We start from the raw sequence: 21,545 nt of genomic DNA, 5'->3' as shown, positions 1-21,545 counted from the left end.
CTTAGTGCCATGCTGGGTCAGACCAAGGTCCATCAAGCACAACATCCTATCTCTGACAGTGGCCAGTCTGGGTCACCAGTACCTGGCAGATCCTCAGTAGTTGATCTATTTCTTGTATCTAATTGACCTTCATACATGGAAAGTGTTTGTATCTCTGTGGGAGGCCCACCTAGTAACTTGAGGTGAGGTTTAGGTATTAGTGTAGGGGGTTAGGGGCCACTTTGACATTCAATATGAGACGTACGAACAGAACAGTGCTCTCTTGTGAACATTTGATGACCCTCGGAGTGAGGAAATTCACCCAAAGATGAGATTTGTGCAATGTTCTCTCAACCTAGCTTGATGGACGACATCAAGCTAGGTTGAGAGAACATTGCACAAATCTCATCATTGACTGAGTTTCCTCACTCCGAGGGTCATCAAATGTTCACAAGAGAGCACTGTACTGTTCGTACGTCTCATATTGAATGTCAAAGTGGCCCCTAACCCCCTACACTAATACCTAAACCTCACCTCAAGTTACTAGGTGGGCCTCCCACAGAGATATAAATACTTAACTAGGGTGATGGCATTGTGGCTATTTCTCTCTCTCTCTCTCTCTCTCTCTCATATCATACAGCTTAATGCTCCTGAAAACATTGTAGTGAAAGCCATGCAATAGGGCTATGGTAAGCCCACCCCTAACTTATCCTCTTTTTTTCGGATTTGCATCACACCATACAATATGGTGCTTTCACATGCGATAAGCCCTTAACGCATGCGAAAATGCCTTAGCACATTTTGATAAATGAGGGGGTTAGTTTTGCAAACCTAGTTATGTTAATTTTGAGAGAGAAAAAGATTCTGCAGGAAAAGCAAGTGATATCTATTATCAATATTCAACAATACATCATCTGATGTTCAAAATATTGACAGCTTTTTCTAAATGTTCTTAGTAGAAGAAATGTAAATGAGCATGTATGTAAATATATATATATATATGAGAACCTTCAGCCTACCAACAACCTAACCACACCTCCAATTTTCAATTCCACTCAAGTAAGAGACCTTGGGGTTACCTTAGACAATAGGCTGAACCTCAAAGAATTTGTCAAGAACACAACGAAAGAATGCTATTACAAACTACACATTCTGAAAAAGTTGAAACCTCTCCTACATTTTCAGGACTTTAGAACAGTCCTCCAAACAATTCTATTTTCTAAAATCGATTACTGCAACTCTCTGCTTATAGGCCTTCCAGCCATCACCACCAAACCTCTACAAATGTTGCAGAACTCCGCTGCCAGGATTCTTACTAACACCAGCAGAGGTGAACACAACACCCATACTAAAAAATTTACACTGGCTCCCTATCAGATCCAGAATCATTTTCAAAGTACTAACTATAACCCACAAGACCATCCATTCCCAAACATCGCTTGATCTAAGCTGTCCACTTCGTCCACATGCATCATCAAGACCAATCAGAACCAGTTACTTAGGCACCTTACACGTACCCTCAGCCAAGTCCTCACTCAAACGTGCATTCTCGACTGCCAGCCCCCTCCATTGGAATGCCCTCCCCACGGACATTCGTCTTGAAACCTGTACTCGAACATTCAAAAAGAAACTCAAAACCTGGCTCTTTACAAAAGCCTTCACTTAAAGTTTTCGCTCAGAGCCACGTCCCAGAACTAGACTCATTCACGCATTTCATAATCACGTTAACCAGATGTCTGATGCCGCAACTCTTAATTGTATTTCTTGGTCTCATATTCCCAATCGTTAAATTTACAGCATGCTACACCAATACCTTTTAAGTCAGATGTAACCTCAGCTTTGAAGTCTACAAACCTTGAAGATGTAACCGTTAGTTCTTGTAGATTTAAACATTATTCTGATGTAAACTTAGATTTTGAAGACTGTAATCTGTAAGCATTTGTATTCATTGTAAGAATTTGTATTTATTATTTAGCTATTTACATTGATCTGTTACCACTTGGTCCTGTTCTCTCCTTTAACTCAAGTTCTAAGTTCCTACAAAGTTAGCCTTGTTATTTTATACCCACTTGTTTGATGTAATTTTCCAATATTGGTTCTGTGTAAACCGAAGTGGTATGTACTAGTACATGAACTCCAGTATATAAAAGCCTTTAAATAAATAAATAAATATATATACATACACACACACACAGCCATGCTTTTTATATGTGTGTTTGTGTATGTATATGTGTATATGTATGTATGTGTGTATATATATATATATATATATATATATATATATATAGCTAGCAAAAAAATTTTTGGCAATTCTACTTCTACTAGTGCAAAAACTCATATACAAAAAACCCCCCAACATACAACCACGGGGAACTATAAGCACTATTATTATATTTAATAAGTCAAATACAATATGTAATGTTTTTTAGAAATATAAATCTTTTATTAAATGTTTTAACAAAATGTACTAATAATTTAAGTGAAAAATCATGTATACATGACATTAAATATTTCAAAACATACTAAAATCTAACTGTTAGTCCAATCAATGATAAACCCCAATCTTCTCCTGTATCTATCCTCAATCTGACCCTAATTGAACTAAATGTACCCTAACCTCATTGATGTTGACATGGGTCTATACAAAGGAATACACCACTTATTGTTTTAACAATCTTGTATATTATGTCTTAATGTACATTACTTATTCAAAAGCAGTAAATGTATAATAGTAGTGTAATTCCTTTGATGGAATCTCTCTGTTGTCCCGACAAGGTCCTCGTTTCGCCAATATTGGCTTCTTCAGGGGAATACTTCTATTGAGACCACACATCAATGAAAACAAAAAACTTCCATCACCCGCATCTGAAAGCATAAAGCTCTTATTATATCAAACTCAACACTTCATCTACTACGTCAATATATAGCAATTTTGTCACATAAATCATGATATTGCAACCAACACAGTTTTAAGACATTGTATTTATAACGAAATGTTCGTTACTGATTGAAAAATAATCAATAAATGGTAAACTTACAAAAAACTATATCCTGATGTCCACTCCTACCTGCGTTTTGAACGGAGTGGATTCAGAAAAAACACATTCTATTCAATCCGGCTCATTGGCTCCTTAAATCTTAATATGTGAAATCTCCCGAATATGAATGTGTTCCTATAAAGTAATTCAAAAAAAAGAAAATTTACATCCCCATCTTGAAACTCTATTTCTGATTTGAAGTTTGAAAAAATAATTCAAAAAATTAATCAACATGATATGCTTTATAGTCTGATATATTCTTAAGATGTTTCCACAGAGACACAATTATAGTATTACCTTTCTATCTCCTCTTACTGCCGTCTTTGCAATCTTCTGACCATAAACTCTCCTCTCAGGGTTGCAATTAAATCCACCACACCTGCAGAAACCACAAAATATATTCCCACACTGCTCCCAATTTGCTACTCAGATTAATTTACCACTTCTACAGAAACCACAGAATATATTCCCACACTGCTCCCACTTTGCTACTCAGATCAATTCACCAATGGCTCTATAAACAAAAAGAAAGCTCTTTGTAATATACCTTATTTGTAAAGAAAACTGCTGTTCTCATGATGGAATCACAGATACCACGCTCCTAACAAACTTCCAGCCGACTCATCGTTCAACCGCACAAGTAAGGTTTCGCATCCGTTTCTTAATGATTCAAAATCCGCCCCAATGTTCCTACCACTTATATTTCTTCCCTGTGCTCAAAGAGAAATAAAACATACTTCCAGTTTTTAGCGCTGAACCTCATTCTCTTAAAAAAACTCAAACACTCACCTGGGGCTTCAATAACCGTGCGTCTTACTCAGAGCGTATTTCATAATGAGGCCCCTTTCTCCAAAAGTTCTTTATATGCGTCCCTTCAGTCTGTTGTACCATCCAATCCCTTCTCACGTTCCCACCTCCATCCAATCACGTCATCCCCCTCCAAAATCCTATCAAAGGGCAAAATCCCTATTCTCCCGTTCTCACATGACTCGGAAAAAAATCCCACTTATTACACCAGCTGAACATCAACCTCCAATCCCCAGTATCTCGAAGAGTTTTATATAAAGAAATTCTTATTTATATGCAGTGCTGAACTTATATTACTTATAAAGTACCAACACTGCAGTACTAAAAAAACGCTTCCCACTCTATTGTCGCATTCAGTCCCTTAGGTGCCATTGTTTGCCAATAATATATAAATCTCTGTTCAGTTTGCCGCAGATCTTGGGAAATATGTCCACCTCTTCTATTGGGTCGCTGCTGTAATATACAGAATTTTAACTGATCTTCCGTATGTCCACTATCTTGCCAGTGCTTGACCAAAGGAGACTCAGTTTTACCAGTATGTATACAACTCCTGTGCTGTATAATACGAGTCCGAATTGGTAATTTAGTCTGGCCAATATACAGTTTCTGACACGGGCATACGATGACATAAATAACCTTATCTGTACTACAATCAAAGTGACGGCTCAACACCTGTTTATACGGCATAGTTGGATGCTGAAAGCTCCTTGTCTCTAAAACATGTTTACACACGGAGCATCCCTGGCATCTATATTGGCCAGGTGCTAGTTCTGTATCTATTTGGTGCGGATCCGAATGCACTAATATATCTCGTAAATTGCGTCCTCTTGTGCGTGCGAACAAAGGTCTATTCTGTAAAGTCTCATGAAACGTTAAAACATGCCAATGTTGTAATATAATTTCCTGAATCTTTTGGGTTCTGTATGTGTACGGAAGTACACATACTAACCTATCTTCTTCTCTTCGCTGACTAGTTTGCAGTAAAGATCTCCGGTCTGCATATAACCCTCTCTTATATGCTTTCTTAATCGTCTTACCCGGATATCCCCTAGCTAAAAATTTATCCCGCATCTTTGCTGCCTGGTTCTTATACTCGTCTCTACTGCCACATAACCGTCGCAATCGAAGAAACTGTCCTGCAGGGATATTAGTCCGCAGGTTCTGTGGGTGAAAACTGCTAAAATGTAACAAATTGTTACGATCTGTTTCTTTGACAAAAATGGAAGTAACCAATCGTTTACCCTGCTTATATACCTGCAAATCCAGAAATGAAACTACTCTTTCATGCACAGTGAAAGTAAATTGTAAATTGGAATCCATTCCATTCATCCAGAGTTTAAATTCAGAAAAAGCCTGCAAAGAACCCTTCCAAACTAGGAATACGTCATCAATAAATCGTACCCAGCACAAGATGTTAGACCAATGGGTTGAAACATAAATATTAGGGATGTGAATCGTTTTCCATATCGTCTTAACGATAGAAATCGTGTGGCAGGGCAAGAAAATCGTCTTAGGCACGATTTTTTAGTTAAAAAATCGTTAAAAATCGTTTTTTCCGATTAGTGCGCACTAACGGGAGTTAGTGCGCACTAACTGGGAGTTAGTGCGCACTAACTGAAAATGATACAATTTGACACTTTTCAGGTCAGTTAAGGTCAGTTTAGGAATGAATATGTATTCCTATTGGCTGCCCTCTTATTTATTCATGTTACCAAGTTTCCTACTGACAGTATATGGGGGATGGGAAATGGAAACAGTTGGTAGCTTGACAAAACAAGTAATGTGATCAGTCAATGTGACTAGAACTTGTGCCCTAACCCTGATACCAGGGGTATTGTGATCTTCCTGCACACAGTGCCCTATCCCTATTAATACCAGGAGTGTTGTGATCTTCCTGCACACAGTGCCCTATCCCTAATACCAGGGGTGTTGTGATCTTCCTGCACACAGTGCCCTATTCCTGATACTGGGGGTGTTGTGATCTTCCTGCACACAGTGCCCTATTCCTGATACCGGGGGTGTTGTGATCTTCTTGCACACATCCCGATATCAGGGATAGGGCACTGCATGCAGGAAGATCACAACACTCCTGGTATTAATAGGGATAGGGCACTGCATGCAGGAAGATCACAACACTCCTGGTATTAATAGGGATAGGGCACTGCATGCAGGAAGATCACAACACCCCTGGTATCAGGGATAGGGCACTGTGTGCAGGAAGATCACAATACCCCGGAGGAGTGAGGGTCAGGCAGCTCCCCCCTGTCTGTGAAGCCAGCCTCTCACTAGTAATGCAGGGAGGGAGCTGTCTCAGACTTCACCATCCTCCCCCCCCCCCCTCACCCACACACCATTCACTAGCTGGGACATGGGGGGAAGTCAGGAGTGAGGGTCAGGCAGCTCCCCCCTGTCTGCGAAGCCAGCCTCTCACTAGTAATGCAGGGAGGGAGCTGTCTCAGACTTCACCATCCTCCCCCCCCCCCTCACCCACACACCATTCACTAGCTGGGACATGGGGGAAGTCAGGAGTGAGGGTCAGGCAGCTCCCCCCTGTCTGTGAAGCCAGCCTCTCACTAGTAATGCAGGGAGGGAGCTGTCTCAGACTTCACCATCCACTCCCCCCCCCCTCACCCACACACCATTCACTAGCTGGGACATGGGGGAAGTCAGGAGTGAGGGTCAGGCAGCTCCCCCCTGTCTGTGAAGCCAGCCTCTCACTAGTAATGCAGGGAGGGAGCTGTCTCAGACTTCACCATCCTCCCCCCCCCCCCTCACCCACACACCATTCACTAGCTGGGACATGGGGGAAGTCAGGAGTGAGGGTCAGGCAGCTCCCCCCTGTCTGTGAAGCCAGCCTCTCACTAGTAATGCAGGGAGGGAGCTGTCTCAGACTTCACCATCCTCCCCCCCCCCCCTCACCCACACACCATTCACTAGCTGGGACATGGGGGAAGTCAGGAGTGAGGGTCAGGCAGCTCCCCCCTGTCTGTGAAGCCAGCCTCTCACTAGTAATGCAGGGAGGGAGCTGTCTCAGACTTCACCATCCACCCCCCCCCTCACCCACACACCATTCACTAGCTGGGACATGGGGGAAGTCAGGAGTGAGGGTCAGGCAGCACCCCCCTGTCTGTGAAGCCAGCCTCTCACTAGTAATGCAGGGAGGGAGCTGTCTCAGACTTCACCATCCTCCGCCCCCCCTCACCCACACACCATTCACTAGCTGGGACATGGGGGAAGTCAGGAGTGAGGGTCAGGCAGCTCCCCCCTGTCTGTGAAGCCAGCCTCTCACTAGTAATGCAGGGAGGGAGCTGTCTCAGACTTCACCATCCTCCCCCCCCCCCCTCACCCACACACCATTCACTAGCTGGGACATGGGGGAAGTCAGGAGTGAGGGTCAGGCAGCTCCCCCCTGTCTGTGAAGCCAGCCTCTCACTAGTAATGCAGGGAGGGAGCTGTCTCAGACTTCACCATCCTCCCCCCCCCCCTCACCCACACACCATTCACTAGCTGGGACATGGGGGAAGTCAGGAGTGAGGGTCAGGCAGCTCCCCCCTGTCTGTGAAGCCAGCCTCTCACTAGTAATGCAGGGAGGGAGCTGTCTCAGACTGGTATCAGGGTTAGGGCACTGTGTGCAGGAAGATCACAACACTCCTGGTATTAATAGGGATAGGGCACTGTAAGAGATGACTGTAGTAGATTGAATAAAGATCTGATGTTTCTGCTCTCCTCACACCAAACAAAAACAACACACAAGGAGAGAAGCCCTTCTTACAAAGCTGAGCTAGTGAGTTAAGTAGGAGGAAAAGTAAACATACTGGTGCCAGTGTGGCTACTTAAAAAATACACTTACCAACAATCAATTACATATATTTGAACTGTGTACAGTTCCAGCCAGGACCACCTTTCTAAAATGCACAGTGATTGGCAAATTCAACATGCACTAGCATTTCAGGTGCCTGCTAACAAAAATAATAAACAAACAAGTTCTAGTCACGTGAGTGCTGATCATTACATTACTTTTTTTGTCAAGCTTCCAACTGTTTCCATTTCACATCCCCCCAACCATATTGGTAACATCAATAGATAAGAGCACAGCCAGCCAATAGGAATACATACATACATATTCATTCCTAAGTGACCTTTACTGACCTGGGAAGTGTGAACACTTTGTTTCATTTTCTGTTGGTGTTCGTTAGTTTCCAGTTCCATTTCCCATCCCCCCCAACCATCACCTCAGTGGTAACCTTGGTAACATCAATAGATAAGAGGGCAGCCAGCCAATAGGAACACATATTCATTCCTAACTGACCTTCAGTGACCTGGAAAGTGTTTATTTGTATCATTTTCAGTTAGTGCGCACTAAATCGAGTTAGTGCGCACTAAATCGAGTTAGTGCGCACTAACGGGGAGTTAGTGCGCACTAACTCGAGTTAATGCGCACTAACACGATTTAACGATTTTTAACGATAAATCGTTAGAATTTCTATTGTATCGTGTTCTATAACGATTTAAGACGATATAAACATTATCGGACGATAATTTTAATCGTTGAAAAACGATTCACATCCCTAATAAATATACCGTTCCTCGAACTCTGCAACATACAGGCAGGCTACCGAAGGCGCCATAGTGGCGCCCATGGCAGTCCCCTGAATTTGCTGATAATAATCATTTTTGTATCTAAAGAAATTTTTTGTCAACGCTATTCTTGCCACTTGGGTAATGAACCGACTCTTATTTTCAGAAAATTCATTTGTTCTTAATGTTTCCTGTATCACCTGTAACGAATCCTCTTGAGGGATATTGGTGTACAGTGATACTATATCCGCTGTCACCAATAACCACTCATCCTCAATATCTGCCAACGTTTCTAAACGTAAAATAAAGTCTGCAGAGTCTCGTATATATGATCGGCTCTTTTTGACCAATGGATTTAAGAAAGAGTCAACATACTTAGATAGAGGTTCCAATATTGAATGAATGCCCGAAACTATCGGACGTCCCGGAGGTGCAACCATGGATTTGTGGATCTTTGGAACCACATAAAAAATCGGTGTATTAGGATATGGTTCCCATAGGAAATGTTTCTCCTTTTTTGTAATGAATTTATGAGCTTCACCTTCCTCCAACATGTCTTGTATAATACCTTGAAGGTCAGGTGTGGGATCTTGTGTTAACACAGTATAACAATTTCGATCAGCCAGCTGGCGCATAACTTCTCTATCATAATCGTCAGTATTTAAAATCACTATGCCTCCCCCTTTATCGGCTGGACGAATAGTAATAGTATCATCATTTTGGAGGGCTGTACAAGCTTCTCGCTCTTCCCTAGTAAGATTATAATTCATTTGTGTGGATGATAATTCCAAAGTCTCCAAATCACGCATTATCAATTTCTCAAAAATTACCAAGGCTGGATCCACCACCCCTGGGGGATTCCACTTGGATGGTCTCCACAAACCCCTAGTCTCTAATCGGGGTTGATCCTTAAAATATCGAGAAATTTTTAATTTTCTAAAAAATTTTTGTAACGAAATGCGCATGGAAAAGGAATCATACTTTGTACTTGGAACAAATGATAGTCCCTTTTGTAACAATGTCATTTCTACTTGAGACAGCCCTCTTGATGATAAATTAAATACCAATGAGTCTTTCATTGCTGGGATCGTGTTTTGCGCTTGTTCGCGTCCACATTGTAAGGTTTGTTCTGCAAGATCCCTGTTTTTTTCTTTGTATTGACCGTCTGCTGTGGTAGAAAATTTGAGACTGACTGAGACTTTGATTGCCCTCCTTGTGATGAATTCTGAAATGTCACCCGTCTACCCATGTTGTTTTGTCTATTGTTCGAAGAGGGATCCTCATCGGATGAATCACTAGAGGATGAGTCAAAAGTTCTTGCACGTCTATAAATCCTATTTTTGTTCATCCAAGGGTACACGTACCCTCGTGTATAGTCAGACTCATCCCTTTGAAACTTCTCTATTTTGGCTGCTTTCAATTCCTCCCAGTATTTATCCATATTTGTCTTGAATTCAGACAATTGGTTAGTAAAGGTATCCAACGTGACCACTGCTTTAATTTTATCAATATGAGACTCTATTTGCGTCTGTAACTCCGTCACCGACTCGTTAGATGTTTCTATAATCAATAACATAAGGTCATGAGAACATTTATTAAGAATAGCGTTCCAACGGCTTATGAACTTCTCATTCTGCGCATGTAGAAATGGCTCCTTGTACATCCTCAACCCACGAGGTATTCTTTTCATCCTGCAATACTCATTGAGCAGAGCTGAATGTAATTCTGTACATGTCAAACGCTTTTTTAAATTAATGACAGTATCCCAATCCGGGGGTGCAGTATGTGTCTCAATGGGAGCATCAAAAAGACGTATACCAGACAAAACTTCCGCTGCTGCGGTATCCGTGTAACTAAACATTTCCAATTCCGTTGTGTCTTCCATAGCCAAAGAAGTACCTAATATAGCTAGCAAAAAAATTTTTGGCAATTCTACTTCTACTAGTGCAAAAACTCATATACAAAAAACCCCCCAACATACAACCGCGGGGAACTATAAGCACTATTATTATATTTAATAAGTCAAATACAATATGTAATGTTTTTTAGAAATATAAATCTTTTATTAAATGTTTTAACAAAATGTACTAATAATTTAAGTGAAAAATCATGTATACATGACATTAAATATTTCAAAACATACTAAAATCTAACTGTTAGTCCAATCAATGATAAACCCCAATCTTCTCCTGTATCTATCCTCAATCTGACCCTAATTGAACTAAATGTACCCTAACCTCATTGATGTTGACATGGGTCTATACAAAGGAATACACCACTTATTGTTTTAACAATCTTGTATATTATGTCTTAATGTACATTACTTATTCAAAAGCAGTAAATGTATAATAGTAGTGTAATTCCTTTGATGGAATCTCTCTGTTGTCCCGACAAGGTCCTCGTTTCGCCAATATCATTGATTGGACTAACAGTTAGATTTTAGTATGTTTTGAAATATTTAATGTCATGTATACATGATTTTTCACTTAAATTATTAGTACATTTTGTTAAAACATTTAATAAAAGATTTATATTTCTAAAAAACATTACATATTGTATTTGACTTATTAAATATAATAATAGTGCTTATAGTTCCCCGCGGTTGTATGTTGGGGGGTTTTTTGTATATATATATATATATAATATCTTCCATTATTATAATTCCCACTAGGTTTGTAGAGGACAATAGATTGGCATTGTGGAATAATTCTAAATTCTCATCTTTTATCTTTGCCTTGACACTCTGAAATATTCTGTGATGGACTAAATCAGGTATTTTAGAAATTTCAGTGGGGAGATCAACACTGTATATGCAGAATTTTTTTTTCTCTTTCTTCTCATCTCCAACAACAAAGCCTTATCAGATTTCTTAAATAGAAAGCAGAATGTATAGGAATGCATTGGAAAGCAGGCTCTTCATGGTTATCCAGACATTGGATTCTTTATTGTCAGTCTTGCCTTATATAGATGTTAGCACATGTTCATATGCTTGCCACATTTATAGCCTCTGCAGCAAGATGTTCTAGACTTTTCTGCACTTCTGATATTCCTGTTTAACTAACTTCCTCATGCTACTGTTAGTCTTCAGTATATTGCTGGTCTTTTGCCTGCACACATATTGCTGTCAATCAATTTTCGGCCCTTTTGTTGTGGTCTTTTCAGTATCAAAGCAGCAAATAAATATAAGAAGCAAACAATTACCCCTTCATCACTCTACAGTTACATCTGCCATCACACTCACTTAAAGACATAGATACCCAAGACTATCAATCTGTACTACAGAACCAACCACCTAAGTTAACTAATAGAGGTTAAGTTCACATCTGACCCTAAATCTAAAAGGTCACTGCATTGAGATGAAGGTCTCCATACTGAGATGAGGGTCATTAGGGAAGGGATAAGCTAAATCTATTGCTAGCAGTATTACTGGTTGTCCACTATAATCCATTCCAAATTCTGCTGCAATCAAAGCAGTCAATATGAATGCAATAGGAAAAGGTTTTGGTTTTCAGTACTTATCCAATATATGTCATTTTCCCTTCTAACTGCATCAATTTGAGTGGAGTCCATTGAATATTCTGGAGTGTTACACATATGCAAATTGGAATTCCTCCAGATATACTCTGTTTGTATCTCCCTTTACTTTATCACAATGCAAAGAGGTATGTTAGATCCCTGAAACAGTTTGTAACTGTGCTGTCATTCCTTACTCTTGATAAAATGTTGATAAGTTGTCCAGATATATTATATATTATGCATAACCTTTTAGCACTATCACACCATTAAGCATAAAATATAGATACTTTTGTGTAAACTAATATATCTAGTTTCATCTACTGTACTAAATTAAATGGAAGAACTGTGATGACTCATATGCTAATATATCAAAAGTATAGTATGATAAGACTGGAAAATTATAATCTGAATTTGATGCAATAAACTTTAACATGGCATGGGAATATCATAGGAATAATAGTTTATGGTCTGTATTATGCTACTATAAATTTACGCATTAACTACATAAGATGTATAGAGTTCTTGATAAAGAATTAAGGAATAAAAAATCTAAAACACTGTATTTTTATTTTTGAAGGAAAACAGACAGCAATGCAAAAGGAAGTCCGTGAGGCCAGAAATGAAGTCACATGCTTCAATATGGACATTAAGCAACCGCCTCCTTTTCCACATAGCCTGCAACACCTTCCCTCCATTATGAAATTTAACAGATTCGCACCACTCAGTGAGGAATGCAGACAACAACTTATACCATTTCATTATGGCCATCCTTTGGGAGATTTAGATAATTTTCATGGATCCTTAGAAGGAGGATCCCGGAAAAGAAAAAGTATGCCTTCTAAGATGGCTTATGACTGTTTCCCTGAAGATCACAATGTATCCTCTCATGGATCTATAGAAGACAAGAATATGGGAGCTCCTCCTCTAATATTTCCACAACCTCAGCAGCCTAAGTACAACTCCCGAATGATCAACCTGTGTAACGGACTTCAGTTCTATAGTACTCTGGAACATCTAGGTGCCAAACCTATTAAACAAGAGCCTATAAGTCCAAGTATGATGTGGTATAACAGTCCTGCTTTCCTGCATCCTACCTATCCTTACTATCCTAAAGTCCACCCTAACATGATGTTTCCTTTCTTTATGCCCCCACCCAATATGCACTTCAGACATCCCTTCCAATTAAAAAGGTCAGAAGATCAACCATTTCGAAGGATTGAACCTAAAGAAACTGATGACAGTAAGCAAAAAGTGGAAAGGGTAGATGTCAACATTCAGATTGATGATAGCTACTATGTTGATGTAGGAGGTGACAAAAAGCGTTGGAAATGTTCAATGTGTGAGAAGTCCTATACATCCAAGTACAACTTGGTAACCCACATCTTAGGACACAATGGCATAAAACCACATGCTTGTACCCAGTGTGGCAAACTTTTTAAGCAATTAAGTCACTTGCATACTCATATGCTGACGCACCAAGGCACTAGACCTCATAAGTGCCAAGTTTGCCACAAAGCCTTTACACAAACTAGCCACCTTAAGAGACACATGATGCAGCACAGTGATATCAAGCCATACAATTGTAGAATCTGTGGCAGAGGTTTTGCATACCCAAGTGAACTGAAGGCTCATGAGTTGAAGCATGAGAGTGGCCGAGAAAACATTTGTGTGGAGTGTGGTCTTGACTTTCCAACCCTGGCGCAGCTGAAAAGGCATTTAACCACTCACCGTGGCCCGATTCAGTACAATTGCACTGATTGTGACAAAACATTCCAGTATCCAAGTCAGCTGCAGAATCATATGATGAAGCACAAAGATATCCGCCCTTACATCTGCACTGAATGTGGCATGGAGTTTGTGCAGCCTCACCATCTCAAGCAACATTCTCTAACACATAAGGTAGGTCCCATAGCGACATGAAGTCTTCCTCAATATTTGCACCAAACTCCTCTCTAAACCAGAGGCAGTTTTATGCTGAAGGTGTGCTAGGTGCAAAAGATCTTAAAGTTCACGTCAGACCTTTGTTAAATGAATGAATTGTGAATGTGTAGTTGTATGTCACTGAGAAAAGACCTTGGACCCTTATAAACCAAACCATAGACACCTAGTACTTTAAGAAGACAATTTTCAATCATGATATACCTATTTAAACTGTCCATCTGGGGATTGTTCTCCCTCATTGTGGCTAAAAGTATCTTGGGACTTTGACCTCATGAAGACAATTAGAAAATTGGAGTCTACGAATGCAAAACCATCCATAAGTGTCATCCAACCAAACTGTAGTTACTACACAAGCTCTCCTCTCCCACCTCTCACCTATCCAATTCTCTCTACCTTCCACGTTCTCCTTCAACGCACCCCTCTTATAGCTAATTAAAGATCCGATTCTCCCCGCCTACAATACCATTCATTGTGCCTGATGTTAGTAACTGATCGGTTAAAATTTGCTACAGCTGTGCTATTCAGTTTCTCGTTCAATTGTAATATACTTTCCAATGTTAATTGTAATATACTTTACAACGTTAATTCGATGTATTAAGTTGTTATCATGTAAACCGGTGTGAAGGCAGATTGCTATACGTCGGTATATAAAAAACTTGAAATAAATAAATAAAATAATAAAAGCCATTTCTGTGGATAAAACAATGTTGTACCTGCAGAAATGGGCGTTTATAAAATTGCCCACCTGATAGGCCCATGTGCCTACTTTTTTATCCACAGTGTGAAGAGGCATTCTTGTGGGTGGGGATAGGAATTACACAAATATTTTTGCATTTTCAAAAATATGTGCATATTTTTCCTGAAAATAACATGTGCACAAGTTAGCAGTTGTAATTGTGTGCAGGTAGATTTGATGGGCTAAATTTTCAAAAGGAAAGTATTTGCTTGCTTTCCCTTTGAAAACTGACATAAAGTATGCAGATAAAAACCTACCTGCAGACTTTATACCAGTCTAGGCAGTTACAAAATTACCCCTCTAAATATATAGAGGCAGATTTTATAAATTTGCGCGAGCGCGTACTTTTGTTCGCGCACCAGGCGTGAACAAAAGTACGCTGGATTTTATAAGATACGCGCGTAGCCACGCGTATCTTATAAAACCCGGGGTCGGCGCATGCAAGGGGGTGCACATTTGTGCAACCTGAGCACATAAATCTGGCCGGATTTACGCGCACAGGGCATTTAAAATCCCATACTGTATTAAAAGTTAAATATAGCCATCCTGCAGTATGTGATATTATAAAACTATGTGGCAAGTGATGGTGCCTATCCCGTTGTTGTTATTTGTGATAATTGTGGGTGGATCCTTGGGCCAGTGGCAGATGACCATGCCCATGGGAGAAGATCCCAAGAGGGACCACCAGACAGGCTCAGAGTTGGGAGACAGACACACACTAGTTCTTTTAAATTGTTTTAAAGAACCACCAGAGGTGGCAGTAGTGAGCTGGAAGAGCCCGGCTGGGCTGTAGTCCCTCAGGCACTGGAACAGCGATCCCAGAATGGCTGAGCTGTAGAGAAACTGAGATAGTGAGTAGGCAGTGTATGCAGAGTTCAGGAACAGAACCTTGATGGTAACACTCACACTGTAGTCCCTTAGAACAGCCTAAGAGCTGGAATGAAGTAGGCCTTCGAGGAGCGAGTACCTGGTTCCAGGGAAAGCTCTGAGAGAGAGATAGTAACTCACTGGTGTTGTAGGCAGCGGTGACTTCCTGGCAGAAGTTATATTCGGTAGCAGATCCGGGAACCTGGGCCCTCGAGCGAGTACCGGTTTCAGACTGCGACCTGAAAAGCAAGAGAGAGAGAGCGAGGCCCCCGAGGAGTGGGTACCCCTGGTAAAGTCCGAGGAGGCAGAGTAGCAAGGTAAGCGGAGAGCGAATCCCATCCACAGTGATACCTGGAAGCAGCTAGGTAGGAAACCCTTTGCTAATTCGATTAGCTAGCAAAACAAGAGACCTTTAAATATCCGGTGATGATGACATCACCTCAGGGGGACGCCCCTGAGGTTCGCGCCACAGCTGGTACTTGAGTCGGGGCCGCGTTGTGCGTGCGCCCTTAGGCCTCAGGAGAACATGGCGGAAGGCAGCGTCTAGCCGGTCCGGGGACGCCGGAGGAGGTTGGCAAGATGACGCTGCAGCAGCCAAACTTCCATCAACCAAAGAGGGAGTCGCCAAAGAGGTAAGGCGGGCGGAGTGGAGACGTCGGGCAGTGTCTCCACTCCACCCACTCACAATACCCGTATTACAAATGGCACTGTTAGGTTATTTTTGAAAATTCTTAAGCAATTCCACTGTTGTTCCCATGGACCTTTGAGAGCAGCCATCTTAGCAGGAGGGTCTCAATTTATCTCATACACAGAATGGTATCTGATTCGATTTATGAGTGTGAGATAATTTGTGATGGCAGAAAAGGCTTATAAATCTTCAGATCATGAGAAGAACCACAGTCACAAAGATAATCCCAGGTATAAACTCTAAAAAAATGTTCAAACTGGTGAAGCATAAAGACGTATAATCTACATGGTTATCACTAGATTTCTCAACAATTTATCATGCAAACCTGTAGCACAAAGGGATGCTCATAGCACTTACTCCTTTCTTTACACAGGAAATAGATGAAAGGACACTTATTAATCCATAAGCATCAGAAACAACTCTATGCAAACAGAGAATGATAACAAGCAGAAATCTAGCATACAAAACTTAACAAAAAAATTGCATATAAGCAGATCAGCCACTACGACTTTCATGATAAATTGATGAGAAATCCAGTAATAAAAGTGGGTCTTACTCTTTACTACTTCATGCTGTCAGTCAGTTTGGAGAGGCTGCATTAATGTGTTGTTGCCTTGGCTTTCTGAATTTTGGTCATATGGGTGTCTTATTTTGTCTTTAATATAAGTAAGACTCAAACATAAAAATAATGAATTGACCCTACTAGATATTCTGCTGAGTCAGTGTTGTCATTGATGATTAGGTTCAGGCCACAGCCAGTTTACTTGCCTACAAACTTTCCAAATTTGCAGATTTGGGCTTTCAGCATGCATAATTCTGTTTACAGCAATCAGCTATTTATTTGTTGAATAAAAGTCCCTAAGTACTGTAGCTCCTTATTTATCTTAGACTTAAAGTGCAGTGATCACTTTGATAAACCAGAGCCTGAAAAATGGGCCTGAAGAATGTCTTTGAAGTAACAATTTTTAAATGCTTATGGTTTTGCCCATTATGATCTCTCACATCTCTCTATAATCTCTCTACTCGTGTTACTCACTAGTTTTATCATCCTTAAAACTTAATTAACAGCCCCTTTTTCAGTATGACTAAAGGTCTGATTCAGTGAGCTTTTTAACCATAGACGCAGAAAGGGAGGAAAGCTGTCGTGAATCAGACCCCCTAAGGTATTATAAAATACTGATTCAATTTTTTCAACATTAGTTCTGCCTTCTTTCCCAAAACTTTAGGGATTAAAAAGAAAAAAACCCTGAAATATTGGATTTGTTGGAGAGAAATAAAATCTTTTACAAACAAAAGCCTACACTTGTACTGTATCTGTTTTATTATTTTGTTTTCAAGCATTTCCTTCTTTTAGGGGGTGAAAGAGCACAAGTGCGGCATCTGTGGCCGGGAGTTCACTCTTCTAGCTAACATGAAGAGGCACATTCTAATCCACACCAATATCCGAGCGTACCAGTGCCACCTCTGCTTCAAAAGCTTTGTGCAGAAACAGACCCTGAAGGCACACATGATTGTCCACTCTGATGTCAAACCCTTTAAATGCAAGGTAGGTAACAGATGTCTGCTTTGAAACTGTTTCAATCACACAGAAAGCTCAGCAGGTCTGTTCTTATGTCAATAAATTTTAGCTACAGTATATCTTTTCTGGGTGCAAGGACATCTTTATGTTTTTATATTCCTTTTCATCTTCAAAGTCAGTTGCGACCTGCCCCCCCCCCCCCCCCCCCCCCCCCCACCCTTGCTGGGCTGGAGCTCTGCTGCTATGAACTTTCATTTGCAGGTACCCAAAGTAATATGGATAGCCAGGATGTACGCTTCTTCCGCGCCCGTCCCTTCACAAAAATCATCACCATAAATACACATACAACGAGTGGGATCAAACAGGCCGCAGCTTTATTACAAGTAACCACCAGGAGTCCGAACCAGATATAAAATAACAATCAACCCACAGCGTCCATCTGCCACCGACCAGCAAGATAGACACCGCCAGGCTACCCAGCCTGCAGGTTAACATAATTAATAATAAACATACCCACGACCCCTGCCACCACCTAGCAAGAAGCCGTGCATGTAGACCCCTACCACCATCCAGCAAAAAGCCATACGTGGGACATTGCACCTAGTTGATCTCCCAGGAATCCCTGACATGACCACCGTCAAGTCAGTCAGCTGTTCAACACCAGGCAGAACCCAAGCCAGCTCAGGCACAGGTAGAAACTACCTGTGACCCCCCCCCCCCCCCCAAAGGTGTGGTCAGGATCCCCACAAACAATGACTTCCAAGGCCTCCTGCACCGTATTCAGAAACAAGTCCAAGCCAATAAAGGACAGGTGAACCCTATCCCCCAGATACAAACCCCCAGCCAGGTCCCATGACCAGTCATGTCTAATATTGAAACCAGCCAAGAACCAATCTGTTGATTGGCCTTAGCTCACTTGCAGCAGGCCTTGGAATTATGTCAGACCAGCAAATTATCAGCAGACAATAGAATTGAAATAGACATCAAATCCTTTCTGACCATACTGATGAACTTGTAGCCAGACATCTTGCCCCAATCATTACCCCCAAGATGAATAATCACCATGTGTGGGTGCCCGAAACAAACAAGCCCGTGACACAGGCAAGGAATCAGTTCATCCCTCTATGCCCCAACCAACACTGTCACCCCATACTACCCCAAGTCCAGCTGCATCCCATAAGGATTCTCGCAAGCAAGCGTATAGGCCCACACAATGTATGAATGGCCTCCTATCCATGCAATTGTCCCCCAGCATGCAGCACCTGCAAAGAGAAAACAATTAGTATGATAAACACATTAAGAAGCCCCAGGATGAACATACTCCACAAAGGTGTTGGATTTCCTCCACCCAATATTCTGAATTATACCACCTGACAATCCAGAGGAGGCTTGTCCATTCAGGACTATGGACTATAAGAGACTTCATTGTATTGTGGAATGTTTCTCAGATAAGTGCATCTGATAGCTTCTATATGAAGAATCTACGAACTTTACATATAAGTGACCAATGATTATAAAGCCCTAGCACGATACAGGGCTTTACCTATATAAGCCACAAGCAGCAAATGGCGCTATATGATGGTCACTGTATATGAGACAAGTTCTCCTTTTCATAGCAGAATTCTTAATTCATTGTATGGTTCATTTTTTCATGCTATTTTTGGGTATTGATTTATTAGTAATCCAGAGGAGGCTGCAGATATTGTGGCCCCAATCTGGAATGAATGAGTCCTGAACCAACCAATGTTCAGACCGATCACGGTCAGGCCCGAACGTAAGACCATCTCAAACTGGTACTTAGTCAAAGGACACAAGTCACAATGGACCAAAAATCGCGAACCCCAAGCCAGGCGAATTCGCCTAAAGCGACAGAATCAGCCACCGGATAGGTCCACAAGCCTGGAACCGCTCAGAAGCACCTCTACCACCCTGATTCATTTTTGAACTGGGAATGTAGATTATAACTGAGTCACTACCCAATGTAACGTGTTGAGATAACAAGCCAGAAGACTCTGCTCTTTTAGTCACCTTGGCAACAAGCTCACTAATGTTACACGTGCCACCTGTGGCAGACCCACGGCGTGGCCCTCTCACCTTCTTACACAGATTCTAGTTCCTGGTTCTTCTTCCTTGGCGGTGGTGGGCCTCCAGCTCCGACCTTGGGTTGCCTCTGGTGCCTCTGGCTCTGCCATGGTCCCCAGTGTTGCCAGCCAAGATGCTCTTGCTCATCAGGCCTCTCTGTGTGGCCTGCAGAGAGATGCTGCCATCAGCGTTGTGCCCCTCCTTAGGCGTGAGTGCGCGCATAGCTAATCCTTGTAAACGGCCCACGACAGGAACTTGGCTGCAGCCCCAGATGTTGATGTCAGACTCTTCAGTGTATATAAGCTCAGGTCTCTCTCCATAGCGTTGCCTTTGCAACAGGTCTCCTCGTACTCCTTGTACTCGTTGCTGATAGAGAATCCTCTCTATTTCGCGTTCCTGACTCCCGTGGTTCCCTGTTCCTGTCTTCCTTGTTCCTGACCTGTCCATGTGTTGGACTGACTCTCTGAATTTCGACTCTGCTATGCCTGACTACTCTTCAGCCTATCTCCAGCCCCAGACCTCTGCTACGCCCGACTACTCTTCAGGTTATTTCCAGTCCCGGACCTCTGCTATGCTTGACCATCACCTTGATTGACTACGCCTGCCTTCTCCGTGCCCTGACCATTGCCTTGCTACAGACATCTCCGTGTCCAGAATTCTACATTGCTTGCCATGACCTCCGCTTGCCGCCGGCCCTGATCCAAGCCTGTCAGTGATGCCTCCTCTAGCCTATTCCCTGGACGTGGACTTACAAGGCTCCGGCCTTTCTTTGCTTGAGTGCCTCCAGTTACTCTCCGTTCCATTGGCGCCTGAGTTCTTGTACCGAACCCAATCCAGGGTAGGACTACGCCACCTATCGACTGCTGTCTCTGGGCTGAACAACCTTTCTTCTCAAACCAACCTAGAGGCCCACCTAAGTCCTGCCGGCCCCGGAACCCAAAGGCTCAACCCATGGGGAACGAGGGCTAGTATAGGTGAAGCTCCAGCGGCCTCTACCTTCAGCCCACTCCACCTGCCAATGGTGGGGACCCGTAGGTCCCTACCTACGGGTTGCGTCAACCCCACCTCGGCCCAATGGTCCACCTCCGATGCAACAGCTAACTCAGAAAGCACCGAAAAAGGCAAGCACAAACGCTAGATGGAAGAAACAGAATTCATATTGCGAGTCCCAAATACTTGGTAGCACATCCCATAACCTGATCAAGATATCATGAGTAATGGGTAACTGTCTGTCTGATTCTTGCACAGCGCCCCGGGACCAACCCGGTAATAAGCGATGAACCAAAAATCTACCCATGGGAAAACCTCAACTATGAACCCGCATAAAAAAGGAAAACCCTAGTAACTGCCTGGAAACTGCAGCCTTTGAAACCCCATCAGCTTTCGCTTTTTCAATAAGCTGCAAGAGGCAAACATCAGAAACAGGACACCACCGCCAGCCCAAGCTTGCAAGGAAGGGCACCACCTTGACAGCTCCTTTGAAATAACTGGTCCAGGTAGAAGGGGCTAGGGATGCCCAGAGCAGCTTCTATGCTACCAGGAACCAAAGTTCCATAGGAAAGGTGGTACTGATGCTCCGCACTGATCCACTTCTGGAGCAAGCTTCCGAAATAAGGCCCACTTGCAATGAGAGAGAATCAGCCAAAGCATTAAATAGCCCAGGCACATGACGATCCCACACTGTAATATTCGACCCCATTCAACGCAGCGCAAATTCCCACAACAGGTCAAATACTAACATGCATTTTGCTGATTGCTTATTGATAACCTGGTTATTACACTAGAAAACTACTT

The 21,545-nt window shown here is 42.1% G+C and overlaps 1 protein-coding gene across 1 annotated transcript in view; it reads left to right on the top strand.

The window, feature by feature from the left end:
- ZNF366 (zinc finger protein 366) overlaps positions 1 to 21,545 on the top strand; it is a 139,638-nt gene that overhangs the window by 95,393 nt on the left and 22,700 nt on the right. Inside the window, exons 2-3 of the mRNA XM_029574683.1 lie at positions 12,496 to 13,817; positions 17,505 to 17,696. Of these exons, the coding sequence (XP_029430543.1) occupies positions 12,510 to 13,817; positions 17,505 to 17,696 (1,500 nt within the window). The 5' untranslated portion in view covers positions 12,496 to 12,509. The remainder of the gene's footprint in view (positions 1 to 12,495; positions 13,818 to 17,504; positions 17,697 to 21,545) is intronic.

Source organism: Rhinatrema bivittatum, chromosome 1 (genome assembly GCF_901001135.1).
Source record: "Rhinatrema bivittatum chromosome 1, aRhiBiv1.1, whole genome shotgun sequence".
Classification (NCBI taxonomy): Eukaryota; Metazoa; Chordata; class Amphibia; order Gymnophiona; family Rhinatrematidae; genus Rhinatrema; species Rhinatrema bivittatum.
The sequence above is the reverse complement of the archived record's forward strand: the minus strand, read 5'-3'. Positions and strand labels throughout refer to the sequence as shown.